Source organism: Anarrhichthys ocellatus, unplaced genomic scaffold, assembly GCF_004355925.1.
Source record: "Anarrhichthys ocellatus isolate YVR2014 unplaced genomic scaffold, GSC_Weel_1.0 scaffold18, whole genome shotgun sequence".
Lineage (NCBI taxonomy): Eukaryota > Metazoa > Chordata > Actinopteri > Perciformes > Anarhichadidae > Anarrhichthys > Anarrhichthys ocellatus.
The window spans coordinates 5103592-5118600 of record NW_022280048.1 but is presented as its reverse complement, the minus strand read 5'-3'; the positions used below and the strand labels follow the sequence as shown (position 1 = coordinate 5118600).

At 45.2% G+C, this 15009-nt stretch overlaps 1 protein-coding gene and 1 non-coding gene across 6 annotated transcripts in view; both read right to left on the bottom strand.

Annotated features, from left to right (window-relative positions):
* Window positions 1-2813: 2813 nt before the first annotated feature.
* abr (ABR activator of RhoGEF and GTPase) overlaps window positions 2814-15009 on the bottom strand; it is a 106473-nt gene continuing 94277 nt past the window's right edge. For 3 of the 5 annotated variants that reach the window (XM_031857257.1, XM_031857258.1, XM_031857259.1), the window contains 7 exons: window positions 6528-6587; window positions 6014-6123; window positions 5671-5810; window positions 5342-5476; window positions 5105-5210; window positions 4627-4780; window positions 2814-3921 (listed from right to left, as the gene is read on the bottom strand). In XM_031857257.1, coding sequence (XP_031713117.1) covers window positions 3832-3921; window positions 4627-4780; window positions 5105-5210; window positions 5342-5476; window positions 5671-5810; window positions 6014-6123; window positions 6528-6587 — 795 coding nt within the window. In that variant the 3' untranslated portion in view covers window positions 2814-3831. Of the gene's footprint in view, window positions 3922-4626; window positions 4781-5104; window positions 5211-5341; window positions 5477-5670; window positions 5811-6013; window positions 6124-6527; window positions 6588-14371; window positions 14959-15009 lie in introns of those variants that run through there. The other 2 variants (XR_004213089.1, XM_031857260.1) reach the window with 2 other exon arrangements.
* trnav-aac (transfer RNA valine (anticodon AAC)) lies at window positions 9320-9392 on the bottom strand. The gene has a single exon. It is a non-coding gene; the product is annotated as a tRNA-Val (tRNA).

The window sequence follows — 15009 nt, the reverse complement described above, 5'->3', positions numbered from 1 at the left end:
GCTCCTCCTTGTAGTTTGGTCTGGACCCATCCAGCTGAGGCATGCTCGTAGACATCATCGTTGTTCATCTGGAAGATAGGAATTAGTTAGTTACCTGGACATACAGATTATGTAATAGGCAAAACCATTTGGTAGCATGTAAACATAATTTGTAGGAGAGTTGTATGTGACCACACCAGAATACTTCCATCTTTCCGTTGTTCTTTTTTCTTTAATTCTTCCTGAAGTTACCGTAACACTCTGATATTGAGTGTTAAATGTTTTTGTGGAGAAATGAAAGAAAACGATGGGGCTTCACTGAGCTCCATTTTAACCACAAAGACTTAAAACGGCAATTAGAGTATATCAGAGACATAGAAGTTATTTATTCACCTCTTTGTATTTATTGCGAGCCCTCCTCCTGAAGGCTGGGGGACCTCCTGCTGCTGCTTCAGGCCACCGTGCCACGACACTGATTTGTACACTGATAAAGCTTTTAAGACTATAAATCAACACACTTACCGTAAATAAAACGATAAAATAAATGTAAAAGTGATCTTACCTGCTCGGTGATTATCTTACCGGGTGGGCGACGCCTACAGCAGGTGGTCCACTGAGGGTCGTCTTCCGTCTCTTCGGTTCTCCACAAGTAGCTGATGAATCAGTAGTTTCGTTTTCCAACAAAATCCCTTTTCCAGTAGATTATAACTCCAAGAGTTGTCTTCCACAGAAAGCTCTTGCAAAAGGTCAACTCGTCTCCAAATTCAGATGCAAAGTGAGAATCTGAGGTCGGCTCGAATGTTTATAGAGTCAGTGGCGCCGTTTCCATGACATTTACTGACGTACGTTCGTTGTCGAACACCCGAAAGCAACAGAAACTTTACGTTCTATTAAAAAATCACATATTTGTTAATATATTTCAGTAGTTTTTATACATATATATATATATATATATTTGTGAACAGAGACCAAGTTTTAACACGTCAAGCACTTATACATATCCCTTACTTTTAATTAGAAGAATAAGAGCAATATAGTGTCATTCTGGCTTTTTACTTTGAGTTGCTCTTCACGTAGCAGCTCTGATTTCTGATGGTTGATTAGATTGGTCCTAGAGGGCACGTGACCTAAAGGCTCAGTGGGTACCAGGGCATCTGTGTGCAGTGACTCATATTATTTATTGTGGGAGGGTCAAAGGGCTCATAAAAAAGTCCTTTAGAGAAACAGCACCCGTGTCCATCTTATTATCCGTCCTAGCAAATATCACACACATGTAAGAAATGAAGAATGCTCTCTGTTATCTGTAACCTTATCAGAAAGTTCCCTCAAAGACCTTCAGTCATTTGTCCGGAGAATAAATCTGCATATAGATTTCAGAAGGTTTGGCCTGCCCTACATATGTCAACATATCCGGGATGTTTCCTGTGATGTTCAACACATTTACAGGTTGAACTTTAGAGTTCACTTTGGACAATGTGTTCAATTGACCACCAGGGGGTGCAACATACAAAGATCTGAAACTTGAAATGTCCAAAGGTGGTTTAATCTTTCAGAATGAATCTTTCTGTTTTATATGATGTAGTGAATGATTTAAGTGGATCATAAGGAGAAAAAATAACATAAATAGAAGGAAGTCTAAGACTATAAATGATAAATTGTAGATGCACATTACCATACAGTAGAGAATTACCGTACGATATGTAAATTGGGGAAATGGATAGTTGGGGTTTTTAATCCTCATATGCTTCATATCTAAACTATTTCATATCTTATGTTTTGGTTTCTTGTAAACCACTTGATAACTTGGTTTTAAAAGTTGCTGTATAAATAGTTATTCAATCAGCATCATCTCACAATACAATGATATGAACATGTTATGTTGTAGTATTTTGTTTTATAGCTATGTTATTGTGTCTCTATACAGCGGGTCATTAAAACCACCCAGAACATCATTGGCACCCATCTACTGTAATAAAGTCATTATTATTATTACTGCTCATCAGTGGTATTGGTGAGAAGAGGAGCCTGCAAAGATCTCAAATGATAATAAAAGACAAAACCCACCGAGCCTCAACCTGTTCACCCTGCTGCCGCCTGGAGAGAGATACGGAAGTATCAGCTGCCGAACCACCAGACTTCAAAACAGCTTCTTTTCTCTGACTGCGAGACTCCTCAATTCCTCCTCCACCCTCCAGATATTATAGTTTTTGTTGTTTGTTTTCTTTCCCGTGTATCAATTTGGGAGTACAATCTAAATGTTGTTGTGTAACCCTGTCGTACGATGACAAATAAAATCCGTGTAACCTTATAGATTCATTGTTTCCACAGAGACAGGTTTATTGAAACAGACGGACACAAAGTGAGAGTGTTTTGGTAACTTTTATTTTACAAAAAAAAAAAAAAAAAAAGGGGAAAAAAGTTCACATCGACATTTAGTCTCAATATTACAGTATATTGAAATTCTTCTCCACGGAAGTAAAATACAACATTTTTTATTTCATTTTAATCTTATATTAAAAATATCAAATAGTACTCATCTAGCAGTGCTTACAGTATTTTAAGATATGTCGCAGGCTTGATGGCAGAAAGGTTGGCCGGTCTTAGCGAGAGCCTTGCAGAGACGACCTACCTTTGTGTTACCTGGCCTGGTTTGATTGACAAGCTGAACATGCAATGAGGGCAACTACACAAATCAAGTCTATAGATTATAACGGTGCAGTAAGACACTTGGAACGGGCTTGCAATGAAACAACGAGAAAAAAAAACAAGCTAAATGTTCCATTTCGTGTGTTTTCCCCCCTAACAACCCTCATGTCACAGAGTGCCCTTTCTCCTCTACAAAGTGAGCTGAAATGAACTGCCAGACTTCCTGTTGATCTTATTTTTCTTCTTCTCAGTACAGCTTACCAACCATGGACATGGCGAATAAGAAAATCAGCCTAAAAATAACATCACTACCTGAATAAACTTCAAAAAACAGACTCCTTAGAGCATTTCTCTAGTTGCACAGAACTGTACAGGCACACATATCATATATATTTAAAATAAATAGGGATCATTTGGCCTAGACTCAGTGGGGAGGGCGGTTCTCTCTTGCTTGTCAGCACAGAGAGGCACATCACCAGCCATTTATCAGGATGGCTTCCCAGCCACTTCTAAACATCACAAGTTCTCATAGTCCCTTAAACACTCACTCACTCAAATAGAACCACATCGTCGCTCACCGCTCAGCCCCCCCCCCCGTCCTCCTCCGCCACATGCATGAAGCCAGAAAGACAGAAACAGGAAACAAAACAGCTGTTGAACAGAATTATTAAACGTATAAATGCCATTTTTTCTGGAATGCCTCTGATCGGAAATAAAAGAAGAAGAAGCTGGAGGCTGAGTCGCCTGGTTTCTGAGATCAACACGGCTTTGATCCTGTGCCACCGCGCCGGGCCGTGGGCCCCCGTGGCCCCTCGATCTTTCCCCCACGCGGTTCAAGAATGCCTTGTCGTCTTGACGGTGGGAGGCGCCCGGCGGCTCTGCTCTCTTCACATTACAAACAGGACGTGACATGTGACGAGTAGACGACCCGGGAAATCTCCATCACCACCTCCATCAAGCTCGGCTACATCTCTTTTCAGGATTGGGGGGGATGTGAGGGTGAGGTGGGGGTGCAGGGAGGAGGGATGTGTGTGTGTGCGTGTGTGTGTGTGTGTGTGTGTGTGTGTGGGGGGGCTGTACAGTCGAGATGAGCCGCCTGCCGGGAGGAGAGGTGAGGCAGGAGGACCGAGCGGCGAGCACCGGGGTTTGAACGGAGTCTCTCACTCTCTCCTCTCCAGACGGCACCCTGAGGGAGGTGGGTGGGGCTTAAACGTCAGTGGAAAAGTAGAGCGTGTTGCGCTTCAGTTCAGCAAAGGAGATGGGAGGATGCTGCAGGTAATACAGCAGCACCTGGACCTGGGAAGAGAGAAAACAAGTTGGTTGGATTAGAAATTGCTTTTATTTCAGTCCAAGTTGGCCGTTACTATCGAGGTTCTCCAAGTCTGACTCTGTCTAATGCTCCCCCATTAAATCAGTCTCATCAGACGGACATTCAGGTGCTAGCAGGTAACTGAATTTAAAATATGTATTTTACTCCGAGGTGTATTTTGAGAGTCGGTGGACTTGATTGTATCCTCTTAAACATGTCCAGGAATGTCTTTATTATTGCTGGATTGGTTCTTTTAATAACAAGAGAGAGAATCCATCATGTCCCCATTATGAGATTATATTCAGGATAAAGCAGCGGAAGCATCTTTCTTTGGTGTTTGACATTTTGTGTATTTACGAAATAAACATTTAGAATTTAAAGAAGCCCCAATACAAACACTCGGCTTCACTGTAATGGACAGACAGGGCCTCCTGCATGCGGACACATTTATGATGATTTATTATGGATGTTGTTTATTCTGACAAGGAAAGACATTTGTGCACAGGAAACTGATATCTCAGTAGGGATGAAGGAATGGCCTGCAGCCTAAATACAGCTGGGAGAGTACAGCGCAGCCACATGGGTCACTTAGCGACGTGGGAGTAAAAAAAATCATCCAGAAAAACATCTGAACGCTACGCACCAGCACACCATCTACTGCGTAAAATCAAACTGCGTCTGCGTGACGGTACCTGCGCCATCACGTCATGTGACCAGATGTCAGAGGCGGAGGTGATTTGCTGTCCCTTTGTGATCTCCGCCTCTGAGGGCCTGAGCAGAGTGGGGCCAAACACGGTGCCCAGGTTATGGAGGGACATCTTGTTGATGGGCTCCTTCTCAGCCACCCTGCAGGAACACACACACACACACACACACACACACACACACACAGACACACACAGACCCGTCAGTCACGGAGGACGCGGTTCAGACAGCCAGGGGTTTCATGTGGTCAAAGGCGCTCATTGCAAAGGTAGACAGAAGCTGCACAGTGGACAATAAGTGGAGGACTTTTTGGGTTGTGCTGGGAAGCTTTCGGGTGTGAATGTGAAGATTTAAAAGACTGTGTTGAGCTGAAGATTTAAATGAACGGCTTCTTTTTATTCTTACACCCATCAATCGTCATGTGGACGATCAAGACATGTGGTCTAAATGTGTGTGTGTGTGTACCGTTTGAGGTGCTCCAGCAGAGGGAGGAAGGTCATGAGGTTGGGGTCGGGCAGGGAGCGTAGGAGGTGCATCATGCAGTTCTCCTTGGCTGCCGGGTCTGAGAGCGCTGCGAGGGAAAAAAAAAAATATGTCAGATCTAATTACGGCAAAACTGCTCTTTAACTTTAGCCCTTCATTTCTTCCAGCTCGGCTGAACTGGATGACAAACACACACTTCCGGGGGCCTAAAGGTCGCACCTATGCCCTCCATGAAGGCGGGGTAGAGGCGGTCGGTGAGCAGAGGCTCCGGCAGCTCCCTGAAGTACAGCTTCAGTGTTCCTGCGATGGCGTTGATGTCCATGTCGCTCAGCATCACCAAGATGTCTTTGGTATCTGCAGGTCGGACGCAGACAGAGATTAGAAAGCGAACACGCTGCATTATTACAGGCGAACAAAAGCACAGCTGCCATCCTCCTGCAGTAACCCCACATGATGGGATTTTGCTGGTTAATAATCTGTTGCTACGCCAGAGTGCTGGTTAGTTCTCTGGTCGTGATGGTGAGATGAGGCAGTGAGCGGGGTCTTACTGGCGTCGAATGCTGTTTTGAGGGCCTGGATATCAGTGGCCACCCCTGAGATCCTGTAGATTCCCACTTCGTCGATCCCCCTCTTCTCCACTTCCTCAATGCACTGACGGACGATGTAAGGCACCTTGGAGCGCTCGCGCCTGTGGACGAGAGCATGAGTTACACCCATGTGACCTTTCTGATGATGTTCAGGGAAGTTTACAGATCTACCATTGAGGAGATGAAAACAACTCTGGGCCTTTTTGTTGTCCGTATTCAAGAGGAATTGTGTATTTGACAGCGCAAATGTACAACAGTGAATGTGTGGGAACATTTTTGGACTCAATTGCCAAAACATACTTACTTTGTCACCACGTTGATTTTGACTCCAAACACCCCACTCTGTTTTTTGGACGGCGTTCTCTTCAAGCTGAGGTCCCGACTTGTAAACTTCATGGAGAATTCCACTTTGATCTGACGATGAACAAACAACACAGCTGAAGGAAACTGCATCGCTCCGAGGACCCTCACGAGCCACTTCTCTGACTTTGTTTGCATTGAGAGGTTTTGACTTTGAATATATATTTAATATCCAACGTCTTCAAGCTAAACATTTGGATTCTATTGTAAACATTACAGCCAAACAGATGTGTTATCAAACTATTTTGTGCCAATTAAATTCTTCTTTTAAAAATCTGCTCGTACACACATTGCTGTACTAGAGGATCCTAAATCTCACTTTGACTTCCTGCAGGGATGTCAGAAGATACCGACCAGTGAGTAAAAACTCGCATTGCCTTTTTTGCCAAACACAACACATCTCATTATAATATATAATCATCCTAGTGTGAGCTAGAGTGTAGTTGCTTGTGTCTTACCCCGTTCATCTCGATGACGTCCATGTGCCAGTTCTTGGACTGCACAGTCTGAGGATCCAGCTGAAAGACATTAGGTGATAGGATTTGGACCAAAGAAGGACGCATGATCTCATTCACACAGGGAGTAATACAAAAAATCATCAGATGACAACAATCAAAAGTCACTACCTGCACATTTCAACACAAAGGAAACAGTTTGCATGACAGGCTTTCCTCTGGGGTTAAGCGACAAAAACTTATTCTACTTAAAGAAAAAAAGGAAGCCAGAAACAAAAAAGGCTGTTCCAGCCCAGTTTTAAAGCTGCAACTGACAAAGGCGAGGCGAGGCGAGGCACCTTGAAACTGTGATTAACATCCACTTTGACCGGAGTTCACCTTTTAGCTGCTCCATTTCTCTAACCAGATCAAAGTCAGCCTGTCCCCAGATACTGCTGCTTTACAACAACACAGTCACGAAGTCTACTTTAGGCAAAGTCTGGATCACACGTCCCATGATGCCCTCTGAGACATGATGTTGTTGTTTTAAGTCTCCTGGAGCGCGTGTGCGAGGCCACAACGGCTAATGCCTTTTTTAATAGGCTGTTTGCACTACACACAGCTATGCGATTACAACCCTGCGCACTGGTGTGCTCGACTTAGAGGAAAGTGATGAGTGTTGGATGAGCACGAGGGCAGCACACTTCTCTTATCGTCAGCATTAGGCTGCGACCATTAAGAGTTCTCAGTGAGAGTACTTCGTTACCTCGTAAAAAGGCCATTTGGCATCGGTTTCACGCATTCCTATTATCGTTAAAGCCTGTTCTCCCAGTAGGCTTTGGGGTTTGAGACGAGGGACAGGTAATCACTGCAACCGGGTCTTTACACCGCTACTGCCAAGAAGAGAACCGGGCAGAGATCCAGGACTCACTGCTGACGCCTCCCGTGACCCCTCCAAGTAGACTCACTGAGAAAACTAAGACTGTTCCCTCCGTCCCATTTCCCTCCCATTACTCTGCTAATTTAAACATGAATGCACTGCTGGGCTGTAAAAACAAAGAGGGCCCTTTACAGGCAGGGGTTACACTCATTGACCCCTCTGGAAGATAAATCCTCTACTGGGCTCTTTTTTATAAAAAATAAAAAATAAAATACTTTTTCATTTCCTGGCAAATTAGTTGTTTTAATGGGATGACCACACACACAGTTTGGCTAAAGAGGCCTCCGCAGAACTCAGACTGACTTAGTTTATGCTAAATATTACACTCAGAATTAGGAAGGAAATGTCAGGAGAAGGGTCGCATGACGAGAGACAGCTTTCTTGGAAATGAATTGGGACTCGACGTGGAATGTGTCCAGTCGGCTGGTTTGAACAAACGCGGAGAGAGTAATCCTGAGTGACAGCAGGAAGAGGGCAGCAGGTAACACAGCAGGGACTAAATCTGACTGAAGGTGGACAGTGTGGACATGGTAGGAAATGACACAAAGAAATGAAGGTACAGTATACTACAAGACTGCTAAGAATACATTTTAAAGCTTCACTTCTTGTTTATTTACTGTGTTTTAAAGCTTTTTTGGGGGCATTTTTCACCTTTAAATCGACAGATGACAGCGTCGAGGCAGACTGGAAGGGGGGGGTAGATTGACCCCCTTGTCCAGATAACTGATCCAGCTATTTGAGTCAGTATCGGCCTGATGTCTGATATCGATGCATCCCTAGCATGTGCAGTAACCATTCGACTACCAAGGCTATTTATTGTCTATTCAGTCCTTTTAAAGGACCCGCAGAAGGCAAACCAGCACAGCTTAAGTCCCCTTTCATCTCACTCCAAAAAGATGAGAAGTGCAATGACTGATTTCCATTCATAGGATGCTTGAAGGGGATTTTGAACACATGAGCATCTAATATATACTGTGTGTGTGCAATCCAGTATTTTTTTTTTCTTTTTCTATTTAGAGACCCCCTCAGCCTAATGTGGCTCGGATTAGGATCACATCTCACCAGTGGCAAAGCTCTCTTTGTGGGACCGTGAAAACTGTCAATGCCTGAGAGGACAGAACGGGCTGCAGCCTCGAGCAGAGAAATACTTCAAATAGCGGACCGCTGCACACACATGGATTTGTATCGATTCCGGTCGAGGAACACACTTCAAGCTTTTTCCGCATAGAGAATGCAATAAATATGTGTGTCGTTCTGTTATATGGAAACTCATTGTTCTGTGAGCAGCTCACACTGTATGTCTGCAGCAGGTTTGGGGATCAACTGGTTACCGTGCTGCCCATTTACTTTCTCTCAACACTCTGTAGGGCCTTCTAAACCCAACTCCTGTATGCTCACACACACGCACACGTAGGTCTTTGGTGTGTTTGAGCAACAGGAGGCATGTGGCTGCCATGAGACACGGCCCACCTTTCGGCCCTGTTCTGTAGGAAATTGATGGTTGGTTTCAGTATCTTTCCCTTCAAGCAGAACAGAATATATCACGAGCACGAGGCTTGGCTTCAAAGCCGCTATCCAGGACGTTCAGCCTGTACTCTGCCCCGGCTGATCTACAGGGACAGAACAAAAGCAGATAAGATAAGCCCTGCTGTTCAGCTGCCACATGGTGAACAGGAGAACAGGAAGTGGCTTCAGTTCTCTGTATAAGGATTCATAGAGCGGTGATGTGGCGATACGGCCTTTTTGTTGACCATTTAATCCCTGCATAGAACAAAGAGCAACGCTGTTCACACACAACCAACAGCAAACTCTGCTCCTGGACTTATGTTCCTCAAAAATAAATATAAGAGCTGCTGTCTTTAGAATAAAAAGGTGCTGTTCCTGCCCAGTTTCGAACTGAGGACCTTTCGCGTGTTAGGCGAACGTGATAACCACTACACTACAGGAACTGGCTGACACTGCCCCCCCTACTGAGCAAACATAATCCTGTACAGACATGTGACGTGGACTTCTGTACGTAGACTGACAGCAACAGCAGACTGACGCAGCGGGGCAGTCGGAGGTCTGAAACCCTCTGGAGCGGTTTACATTTCTACAAAGCACACGGGAGGCTTCAGGGACACGGTTCAGCAGCACATGCAGCGCTACAGCAGGAGAGTAACACCCGGGGTCCCGATTTGTCAGAAAAAGAGCACATCCATCGCAAGGAACATGAATAAGGTCCTTTTTTGAAAATGTTTGGCCCCTCAGGGACCCGTCATCCATCAGAATACGGGACATCAAAGCATTCTTTACTGACGAGCATGTAAAAGAGGCACACATGCGATGTGTTGACTTGACTACACGCTTCCTATTAGAGTGTAAATCCTTCGTTGCTGATCTAAGAAAGAAAAACAGCAAAATAAATTGTTCCAAACATTCAGTGGCTGAAATGATGTCTAAAGCCGTAAATAATGAAATCCCATCTCACTTAATTACATTGTTGCTGTGCTGGAGAGTTATTCATGCCGGCGACAACATTCGAAACACAACTTGATCTTTTGATATGCCTAATTAATGAATTTGTTTAATATTTTCCCCCCTTTGTGTTCCTTCAGTTTTCCATTGCCGCTCTCTGGCTGATTAAATATTCATTCAGCAGCAGAAAGCTTTTTATTAGTCCTCTAATTAGAACGCAGCTCAAACTGCTCGGCTCCTTGGTTTATTTAGCAGGATTAAAGGAAGTGTTTGTGCAGTGATTGAGCCTTGACCCCCCCCATGCTAACACATCATGCCGCAGTGTATCTGCTTCATAGAATACGAGCAGCACGACTATTTTTAGACAAATGAACCACACTCGCATCATGTTGGTACATGTGCATTGGCCTCTTTACTCGACAGCGGCCGATGTCACCACGGCCGTGTGAGGTCTCTGACTCGGTTGCCATGTTGCCTTCGTCCCCTCACTTCCTCGTTTGAGCCAATCGGCGCGGCTTCTCCGGCCGGCAGAGGGTTGTGATTTGCGGTGTGTGATCCTCTCACAGGGCTTGTAAACAGCAACACACAGACGCGTGCTACACTTACGCAACACGACCCCTGCCTGCAGAATCATGAGCAATCCTACACTTAGGAGCCGAGAGAGAGGAATATGATTATGAATTTGAGTTAACACAAGTGCTTCATTCATTCAGTAGCACTCTTATGTTTCCTTCTTCTGCTTAAAACCCTCCAATAAAATGTGTTCTTCATGCTTCCTGAGATTAATATACCAACTAATAATTGAAGGCCTTCGGCTGTTAAATGAAACCCACATGGTGAAGACACGGATGCAATCACTGCTTTGTTCCATTGTCCAACAGTCTAACCACCAAATAGCTGATTTAATCCAGAGCAGCAGAGACAAAACTCACATCTGCTATCAAGAGACTGACATCTAAAGTCACATTTTTGTCCTCTGATGAACCCCTTATGTTGGTCTTGGACAGATCTACGGGGATGTTTCTCACTCGTCTGCCTCCTGGGGACGCGGCGTGGTCGTGGGCTAGCTCATTACCTCACTATTCAGGTTAATTGGGTCTTTACCAATAACAGCATGCACCATGTTGTAAGCCGTGAGATCATCTCTTCGCACGTGTACTCCGTGGAGTATGTGTCTGTCTTAAAGCAGGTGCCAGTTCGACGATCGGGGGCGTCTCGCTTTCGGTTGTGATGTAACATTCAACATTTTTGGAGAGAGGTTTGATTATAAAGTTCGAGAGCTCCAATGAGATAAAAACTAAAAAAAAAAAGTAACTTCTTCCTGGTTTTGGACTCTTAGCTGAGAAGAAAACTGCTGAGAACCAACATCTATAAAAAACAAACTTGAACTGACTGTTTTTGACTGTTTCAGATAAATGTATCACATTTCCTGCTTGACCGCACCAACTCTCACCACCTCATTAGATGATTAATGCCTTGTTATCACCCTGCAAAGATTAAAGCCACCCTGCATACGGCCAGAGGCGATGAGGCTGGACTCATCCAAGAGGGGGGGTCATTGTGGGTCTCAACCTGAGACTGCTTTACTGACCCTCCCGGAGCTCATTAACCAATCGCAGATCCTGCGCACGGAGGATGGATTGGGGCCAATGAAGGGCTTTGTCCTCCGGTGGGGACAGACGGAGATTTATGTGGCCCATATAAAAAGGCCATTTGGGGGACTGGCTGGCATTTAAGGTGCGCAGGAGGGATGAAAACTGAATACCTCATCTGCACTAATCAACATACTCTAATGGAAGAGCGTCATTTTGTATGTGGGCTAAAATGCAGCGGGGGCGAGAGGAGGGATGAGCGAGGAGGAGGGCGGATGATAATGGTCCGATCTGATTCTCTTCCATCGCTAAGCTCCATTGTTCTCCCCACTAAGCTGGCTGTAACTCAGTAAAGAAAATAAAACCTAACCTGCCCGGGCAAACGGGTCATCAGCCAAAACAACACAATGTCAAACACACAGCACCCCCCCCCCGCCAAAAAACCTGTGTACAACCAAGCAACGGCTTAATCATTGCTTGTTCTTTCGGTGGGACACAGGAGGTACATTATGTCTGCTTCTAGTCTAATTAGTGTTCCCGGCCAGCCTCCCATCTCATCGCACCGTGCCTTAATTAGGTGGTGCTTTAGGCTGAAGGAGTGAGGACGATTCCCCGGTGTCCTCCCCCCTACGCATCCTCCGACATCCACATTCCTCTCAACAACCTGTGAAGAACACGACGCATACCACATATGCACAAAAAAAGCAATAAGCCCTGAATCTTCTTTCCCTGCCCCCTTTCACATAATTATTTGAAACACCGAATGTCGCTCTTCCTCATAATGAGTATGTGCATGTTTTAAAAAAGAAAATGTAATTTCACAATTTGAGGACAAATTTTGCACCATTTTGAAAAGAAAACCAGCAAAACAAATTGTGTCCAACCCGTCCTGTCTGAACATAGAAATCTTTTTTTTTTTGTAATACTTCAGATTTTGACATTTTCAGCTTGTTTAAGAAACCCCACAGGCAGCCTGTCAGGCTACTGTATCAGATGATGATCTAACGTCGACGCCTCTCACCCTCCATCAAACAGAGTTCGCCACCATGCGGAGGCAGAAATGCAGGTCAGGGGGAGAAGAAAGGGGGAGCTGTGGAAGAGCTGATGGCATCAAAAGGCAAGCGAGCGCAGAAAAACTGCAACACAAGTTTACTCACACGACCTGCCATTCAAAGCTCATTGAAAATGAATGATGAATGGGACTTCACAGAGCAGCCTGGTGAAGTGTGCAGGGTGAGAGCTGGGGGGGGGGTGAAATCACATGCAACTAACTGCCAAGTTGACGAATCTCAACAGCAGCAAAACGCAACATCAAGATGTGGAGACGTGCGTACAGAGGGGAGAAGGACGGATCGATACAGTAAAGCGTGGGCTTAGTATGTAATCCCTGTTTCATCCCGCCCAGTAGAACCAGTGGTCAGCCTTCCTGTTCAAACAATTGGGAAGCACTGACACGAAGGTCAAGCCCACTCTCCACTTGAAATCTTTGTCCTGAACCGGTTCATTATGCACACAAACTACAGCTTAAAATGCTGGCGATGCACTCGTGATGAAGATGAGGAGGACTGCTGAATAAACAAAAAATATATATAAATGAGTCAGAGTTTTAGCTGCGTGTGCGGAGCTATGCATAGAACAAGAACAGGCTCATGGGCTTCTTCTCTATTTTTCATATACAAAAAGCATCTGGAGCGAAAAAAACAAAAAACAAAAAAAAACAACAAAATTTCCTGCTCCCACGCATGAGTCACAATCCAGAAACCTGCATTTAAACGATGCCACACCAGACCTGCATGTATGTGTGTGTGTGTGTGTGTGTGTGTGTGTGTGTGCACTCATCTTTGGGAAACAGATCCCTCAACACAAGGGTCATTCAGCCCAACCCGAATGCTTTAACCGAAGGACAACAATTGCCCTTTTCCGAAAGAACCTCAGTCTTATAATTGCAACCCGATGCAAATATGCTAGACGCGCGTTTCGCAGGTTATTTGGGATAATGTGACAGTTAATGAGTGGCAGCTGTGCTGGAAAAGCCAAAAGGTGCATGAGATGAGCTCAGCCACAGGAGGACGGACGGTGCTGACAACAAGCAGCAGGGGGAGCTCAACGGATACTGAAAGGACTCACTAGTACCACGATGGAGATACCACGTACTCATCATCGGTGGCTTTAATTGAGGAATAACAGAGACTGTGGGATGCAGAAAGGTGGGAAACATAAAACGGCAGCAATGAAACAACAGAGAGGAAATCCTAATTGTCTCATCTGTCGAAGCAGTGGCTTTTAAAGAGGTGGTGATTTTCACCTCCTGGTAATTTAAAGGCTCAATCCAGCACCCAGGTATGTAGAAAGCCTTTCACTGGTGTCAGTGCTATTCATCCATGTTAACAACAGGAAACACTTGCTTGTGGCTCACTAACCATCAGTGGACATGAGGCTCAGTAACAAATATTCACAGTCAGTATCGTCAAATAAATGTGAGCTGTTAAAGAATAACATCATTTAAGGAGGTGTGAAAGCAGAAATGAAAACTTTTTAAATATATATATATATATATATATATATATAATATAACATAACAATAACATTTGTGTTTACTGTGGCTGGTGTTACGGCAGGTCACGGTTTAGCCACCTTTTAATTCGGCACTACATCACTGCCTCTACTGCGGTCAATAGAGCCATCAGATAAGAACAATGGTCAACTCGGCACTGAAAGAAAGACACACGGGGGGAGAGAGAGCGCACGCACATGGAGAGGGAAACATAAAGGAGAGGCAGAGCAAACAGATGGGAGTGACACAGTGAGAAATAGAGAACAAATGAGAAGAAACACAGCTTGTGTGTGTGTGCGCGCGTGTGCATATGTCAGTGAGAGACCTTTTGTCTGAGCAGCTTGCTGCGGACGCGGCCCCATAGCTTGGCCCCGGTGTTGGTGTGCCTCTTGTGCACGGGGGTCTGCGGCTGGCTGGACTGATTGTGCTGGTTCTGGTCCACGCAGCAGTGCTGCTCCAGACGCTCGCACACCGAGTTCAAGTTTACATCCGACACCAGGATCTCCGTCATCCCAAAAGCCTTTAAATGCCTCGTCCACCGAAAGCGCAGGTGGAGGGGGAGCGCCGCTGACAACGACGGAGGAGAGGATGGATCCCCTGCGAAGACTCTCGCTGATCACCGGACCAGGTGCGGGAGAACCGTTTCGGGGAATTCACCGGCAGAATAAAAAATAAAGAATAAAAAGTCTCCCGCAGCTGATGCTCGCTTCAAAGATATTCACTTCAAACAAGGAAAGAGTGATGAAAGAGAGGAGAACGAGATGCTGCCATGGTCTCCTTGATAAGCCTGAGAATAATTCCTCTGTGAGCTCATTCCACAGTCAGCTGCCAACATCTCCCCGCTGTGCAAATCTGACTTCCACAACGGCAGAAACACAGATACGGAGCACTAGAGCGAGGCAGAGAGAGAGAGAGGGAGGGAGAGAGAGAGGGGGGGGGGGGGGGGGGGGGGGGGGGGGGGGG